This window comes from Otolemur garnettii, unplaced genomic scaffold (genome assembly GCF_000181295.1).
Source record: "Otolemur garnettii isolate 467f Iridium unplaced genomic scaffold, OtoGar3 scaffold00143, whole genome shotgun sequence".
NCBI lineage: Eukaryota > Metazoa > Chordata > Mammalia > Primates > Galagidae > Otolemur > Otolemur garnettii.
Genome location: NW_003852538.1, coordinates 1,939,558 through 1,946,838, shown reverse-complemented (window position 1 = coordinate 1,946,838; position 7,281 = coordinate 1,939,558). Strand labels below are relative to the sequence as shown.

General features: G+C 36.2%; 1 protein-coding gene across 1 annotated transcript in view; it reads right to left on the bottom strand.

Moving 5' to 3' along the window:
• Nucleotides 1-2,203: 2,203 nt before the first annotated feature.
• The window catches only part of RAB21 (RAB21, member RAS oncogene family), a 43,561-nt gene continuing 38,483 nt past the window's right edge, over nt 2,204-7,281 (bottom strand). Inside the window, exon 6 of the mRNA XM_003798951.3 lies at nt 2,204-3,798. Within this exon, the coding sequence (XP_003798999.1) occupies nt 3,656-3,798 (143 nt within the window). The 3' untranslated portion in view covers nt 2,204-3,655. The remainder of the gene's footprint in view (nt 3,799-7,281) is intronic.

The window sequence follows — 7,281 nt, the reverse complement described above, 5'->3', positions numbered from 1 at the left end:
CTAAAATCAATGTCTACTATGAAATCAAGTAAATGTAATTCAATGAATTCTGGTTTTTAATTACTAAAATCTAGTTTATGCATTTCGTAATTAAAAAAAAAAAAGTACTTAAGGATTTACGCAGCTTCTGTATTTTCAGACAGTATTATGAAGCTCCTACTGGTCACTACTATACTCCCTGTCCAGAAAATTTCAACATCTTAAATGGTCACAAATGACATATTCCCTCTTTGTCATAACATATCTATAAAGAAAACTGTGAAATCTACAATGGCAAACAGAAGTCACAAGATAAATTCTCAAAGTTAAAGGCACAGATTGTACTACTTTTAGAGATAAGATAGTGGTAATTATAAGGGCAAACTACACTGCCACAAGATATAAGATCAGTGATCTAGATTCCCAGTAGCACGTAGAATATAGAAGATCACACATTATGCGTATTAAAAGAAATAAATAGTATTACAATCCACTTTTTAAAAAAAGTTCTAAATATTTGGCACAACGTGTAGTTTGCCTTATTTAGAAATTCTTCAATAAAAGGACTGTATTCTTCAGAGTGATCTGAAAACGTATCAGGTCGTAGGGTTTTCTATCTGCTTGGCTTCCATTCTACTCTCCAGTTCCTCCTTCTCTACTTCCTTAATTTCATCCTTTATTATAAACATCTAAAAACGAACTATTCTTTTCCTTACTTTAATGCCAAATAAAAGTATTCCACTAATAATATATGGCTACTATTTTTAAAAAAAGATTTCAATACATAACAACCACAGTTTTAGGGTATTCTCAGGAGATACCCCAGACAAAACAAATTCAAACACTCATATTTCATACAATAACATGATACTTTTTTCTTTTCTGAATACTATTTACCTCAAAATCATTGCAATATACATTTAAAAAAACAATAATCTTCCCCTGTCATCACAAAGCAAAATAAGAATACCCATCATTAGTACAGAAACAATGATTGTATACTTTTAACATAATATTCAGGTGTCTTTAAATGACTATCTTAACCCAATTTTTAATTATGTATGTTAAGTTATATAATTATATATGTTAATATTTTACTAGTTAAAAAAAATATTGGTTCTATCTACCTACTACTTTTAATACACAACACAATAACTTATCTTCTTCCTAATACCACAATTATCAGAATAGGAACACAAAAAGTATATTAGCAAGAAGAAGAAAATATCAGAAAAATGTCCTCAGCCTTGGTTTATCATCTTTATCTGTCTTTTGAATACATACTGCATTTGATTGGTCTTCTTTCCTTACCCTTTCACCCTATTCCTACCTAAAGACCTTCTAGGCTTTAAAAGGATCAGAGGCATACCATAGCATCTATTGTTGCCACTGAATTAGTCTGAGTTACAAGTTTAAATAGAAAAAAAAAAGAATGAAATGCTCGAGGTTAAGAAAGATGAGCATAAACCAAAGGAGAAAAAAAAAAAATATATATATATATATATATGTATGTATATATGTGGAGAATAGTTACACTCCGCCAATAATTACCTGGCAACTCTGGAGCAGTTTCCTATCTGGACTTTATACCATTAAAATAGGGCCAAAATTAAAGTACAGCTCTCTAATTATCAGGTTTTATAACTTATTTGGAGGGAATAAGCTCACTTTGCTCTCTACCTAGCTTAAAAAACATTATTTCACTTCAATGAGAAGAGATTATTTCGCATCTCCACCTACAGGAAGAATGGGAAAGCTTTCTTCACACTGTCTGAATAGAGTGCCAGGAGAGAATAAACAAGTCTTCCTGCCTCCTCCCCTACCCATACACAAACACTAACTTCGCAGGAAATCAAGAGAACACACAGAGTACATCATCCCACTTAGAAGACATTTTCAGCTTCTGTCTCCCTGACTTTTCCCACCTCATGCTCCTCAAACAGAACAGAGAGGTCAGTGTGGTAAGTTTAGCAAGGACAATAATTTAAAAAGGTCAAATATGGGTTCAGAGAATGCTTAATACTACATTAAAATTCTAACATCAAGGTGTCAATTCATTCAACTTTTGCCCACTTGGGAAAGCTTAAGGTATTAACTCAAAAATATGGTAGTACTTCTTTAGTCACTATAACCTCTTCAGATCCTCTTAATTGCTCAGGTTAACAGCTTTATTGCATATGACTTGCTTCTCATAAGAAGTAAATCCAGGGACCATTCCATTTTAATCTTAGACAGAACATTTACTAGTTTTTCAAGCATAACAGAAATGGAAAAATATATATATTTAAACAAGAACAATTTAAGTGAATTTCCACAGTCTGTGTTCCTTCTGTGAGCAGCGCCTGATTCTATTAAAATTAACAAATTTAAGTTCAGTCCTATGTGTAAGAAAAAAATCTAATGAGGGACTAATTAATAACGTATACAAGAATATAATTCCACAATAAATCTTTCCAGTGTTTGCTATAACTGCATTACACATAATGTTTCTCTCCACAGAAACTCAGAAAGACAGTTCTTATAAACAAAACAGAATGCTCTGTGCTCATCTCAGGCAAGAAATGTACAAATAGAACTTGCTCACAAAGGATGTGAAAGGGCTGCCTCAGAGCAGCTGTTTCACTAACATGCTATATGAATCAGTCTTGGTGAGCAGCCACTATATCTCTTTCTCCCCACACTAGTGAACTCATCTCATATAAAGCCTAACAGAAAACTAAAGCTATTGCAGAAGTGAAACATAGTATGCTTCACTCAAATTCTTCCAATGTAACCAACCATCCTAAAGGAAAACCAGCAGAAGTCATCTCTTCCATAAAAACAAATAATTAAAAAAAAAAAAAAAACCCAAGCCAAAAGACAAATACCACTGCTCAATCACCAGACGGACTTACAGAGGCAAAATATGTGACAACAGCAATAATTCAAGTAAAGTATGTGTGAAAATTTAAACACGCCACGTTAAGACAAAAGTGAAAGGGAACTATGATTTTTATATCAGAGTCAAAAAGCTTAGGCATTGTCATCAAATGTTAATTCACTTTACAGTCATCAATGAGACTATTGTATATATTTTTGCACTTTGCGCGTGTAAAAGCAGATAAAATATTTAATATGTAATTTACAATCTATTTTACCAGCTCAGCATACAGGATGTATACAGATTATATCAAAGTAGTAGAGGAGACAGTTAGGGGCCTGTGCAAACCCTGCAAAAATAGTACTTCAGGTATCTGCTAATTTAAAAAAAAAAAAACAAAAAGAAAACAGTCTGCTGTTTAGGACTGATACAATTCAAACCACCACAAAATACAAAGGGCTGCAAAAATGTATACCATTCCAACAACATATATAAGTTATTAAATAAAGATTTGATTTAAAAGAATATAAATGAAGCCTTTAAGTAGGTCTTTTCTACATGCATATTATTCCTCATTAAAGAAAAAAATATGTAAAAAGGCCATTGGTAATTGCTTTGTTAACATTTGTAGAAAATGCCAATTCTCTGGTCACAAACTCCATTAAGTTTAGCACTTAAGGTCTCTGCAGTGTTATAAATGTAATTTAAAATACTGTTAATTCTATAACTCCGTTGGTAAAATAACGTGACTTGGAATATGGCAGTCTTCATGTTGAGGGCAATGATCCACAGTTCTGATTTCTCAGGCATGAACAGTTATCCGGAAGAACAGCACCCTCCACCTCCGCTCTGCACCTGGGGCTCGTCGTCAATGATCTGTACGCCTCGCCTTGCGGTGCCGGGTGGACTAGAGCCATTGCCTTTTGCTCTCTCATCCACTTGTGCTGTTTCTATCATCCCTAAGACAGGGAGAAAGCAAAAATTACTAGGATCACAGGGGTTGAGTTTTCTCTTTCTATAATTTCCATATAACACTATGATAGCTATTTCTGACTTTTAGCCAACAAGGTAACCAAATACACTGAATATTCTGTTATACCACTAAAATAGCTTTACTTGCAAGTTTTTAAAAACTGGGATAGCCTGAGCTAGAGCAACACTCCATCTCTAAAAAAATAGCCAGGTATTGTAGCAGTGCTGTAGTCTCAGATACTTGGGAGGCTGAGGCAAGAGGATCGTTTGCTGTTACTGTGAGTTAAGGCTCCAGGGCACTCTACTGAGGGTGACCAATTGAGACTCTGCCTCAAAAAAAAAAAGAAAACAAAACTAGGATCAAGTAGCAACCATATTTATCTGGTGGTATAATGACCACAATGACGTCAATAAGGAAAAAAAAATGTTTTTTGTTTTTAGCAAAGGACTGTGTATAATCTTTAAGATGTTCTAAACATACATAGAAATATGTCCAAAAAATTAAATTGCTCCAAGTGTAAATGATATTTAGGGTATAAGATTTATGCTTTAACTAGACATGTTAATACTTTTAAACAAATGATATGTGAAATAATGAAACCTCTTAAGAGAACCCTGAACAAACCTGGAAGATTCACACTATCTGATTTAAAGATATAGTATAAAGCTATTCTAACAAAGATAGAGAGATATTGGGGTGGTGACTGTGGCTCTGGAGTCGGGCACCAGCCCCATATGCCAGAGGTGGTGAGTTCCAACCAATCCCTGGCCAAAAACTGCAAAAAAAAAAAGATAGGGAGATACTGATGAAAGGTAAAAGAGATCAGTGGAACAGATAACAAAGACCACAAATAGATCCCATATCCATGGTCTCTTGATTTTTTTTTGAGACAGAGCCTCAAGCTATCCCCCTGAGTAGAGTGCTATGGCATCACAGCTCATGGCAATCTCGAACTCCTGGGCTCAAGGGAGTCTCCTGCCTCAGCCTCCCAAGTAGCTGATGCCACAGGCGCCTGCCACAACGCTCGGCTATTTTTTGGTTGCAGCTGTCATTGTTGTTTGGCGGGCCAGGCTGGATTCGAACCCTCCACCTTAGGTGTATGTGGCTGGCGCCTTAGCCACTTGAGCCACAGGCACCGAGCCGGTCTCTTGATTTTTGATATATGTGCCAATGTTATTCAATGAAGAAAGGACATTTTCAAGAAACAGTCCTAAGAGGCAGTGCCTGTAGCTCAGTGGGTAGAGCCTCAGCCACATACACCAAGGCTGGCAGTTTTAAACCCAGCCCGGGCCAGTTAAACAACAATGATGACTACAACAAAAAAAAAAATGCTGGGAGTTGTTGTGAATGCCTGTAGCCCCAGGTACTTGGGAGGCTGACCAAGAGAATCGCTTAAGCCCAAAAGTTTGAGGTTGCTGTGAGCTATGACACCATAACACTCTACTGAGGGTGACATAATGAGACTCTGTTGCAAAAAAAAGAAAAGAAACAGTCCTAGAACTGAGTATATACTTTTAAAAAACAAGCCAGTAACCCACACCTAAACACTATAAACAAAAATGAATCATAAATTTAAGTATAATCTGTACAATAAAATTTCTAGAAGAAAACAGTAGGAACAAAATTTGTAGTAAAAACTTTTTATGACTTTTACTTAGACAAAGATTTCACAGATAAAAAGACATAAATCATAGGGCAGCACCTGTGGCTCAGTGGGTAGGATGTTGGCCCCATATACCTAGGGTGGCGGGTTCAAACTCAGCCTCAGCCAAACTGCAACAAAAAGTAGCCAGGCTGTGCCAGGCACCTGTAGTCCCAGCTACTCAGGAGGTTGAGGCAAGAGAATTGACTAAGCCCATGAGTTGGAGGTTGCTGTGAGCAGTGTGATGCCACAGTACTCTACTGAGGGCAATAAAGTGAGACTCTGTCTCTACACACACAAAAAAGTAGCCACGTGTTGTGGCAGGCACCTGTAGTCCCAGCTATTTGGGAGGCGGAGACAGGAGAATCACTTGAGGAGAGGAGTTGGAGGTTGCTGTGAGCTGCGATGCCACAGCACTCTACCCAGGGCGATAGCTTGAGGCTCTGTCTCAAAAAAAAAAAAATGTTAAAAAGATATAAATCATAAAAGAAAAATTGATAAATTGGGCCTGAAACTTCTGCTCTTTGAGAGTCATGGTTAAGAAAAATAAAAATACAAATCAGACTAGGAGAAAGTAATTTCCAAAATAGATATCTGACAAAATAAAGGATGAAAAGAGGGTGTTCTTACAATAGAACACTAGTTCTTAAATTTAGGTCCAGAGACTGCTCTTGAACAACAGTTTCCAAACTCAAGTGGGAAGGAAAATCCACCACGATGGAATAAGAAAACATTACAAATTCTCGGGTGGTGCCTGTGACTCAGTGAGTAGGGCACGAGCCCCATATACCAAGCCCCAGCCAAACAGCAACAAAAAAATTGCCAGGCGTTGTGGCTTGCGCCTGTAGTCCCAGCTACTCAGGAGGCTGAGGCAAGAGAATCAAGTAAGCCCAAAAGCTGGAGGTTGCTGTGAGCTGTGATGCAACAGCACTCTACTGAAGGTGACAAAGTGAGACTCTGTCTCTAACAAAAAAAAAAAAAAATCACAAATTCACTATCCTGCTCAATCTTTCATAATTTCTATATTTTAGGAATATTTTAGGATACATAAAAGATTCAGTACTTGTATATGTTATATATATATATTTTTTGGTTTGTTTTCTTCTAATTTAAAATCATGGTCATCACTTATTTATTTTTGAAGTCTCTTATTTACTTTTACTATTTTTTATTAAATTATAACTTTGTACATTGATGCATTTATGGGGTTCAGGATACTGCTTTGATATACAATGTGAAATGCTGACACTGAACTAAGTAACACATCCATCACAATTATACTCATTTCTTAATAGTTTCGAAATGTACCATTGCATCATACACATTATGTAAGGTCCCCCCAAATACCCTCCATCCTCCCACATCCCCTCTCTCCTCTTCACTTCTACTTTATGGACTACAGTTATGTTTTGCCATTCATATGAATATGTAGGTGATTATATATTGATTTCATAGTAATATTCAGTACACTGGATACTTTTTCCCCCATTCTTGAGATACTTTACTAAGAAGAATATGTTCCAGCTTCATCCAGGTAAACATAAAAGATGTGAAGTCTCCATCTTTGTATGGCTGCATAGTATTCCATGGTGCACATATACCACAATTTGTTAATCCATTCGTGGTCCAGGGGCACTTGGGCTGTTTACACGTCTTAGCTATTATGAATTGGGCTGCAATAAACTTTCTGATGCAAATGTCTTTGTTGTAAAATAATTTTTGATCATCCGGGTATATATGTAGTGGAATTGCAGGATCGAACAGTAGGTCTACTTTTAGTTCCTTGAGTGTTCTCCAAACTTCTTTCCAAAAAGGTCGTATTAGCTT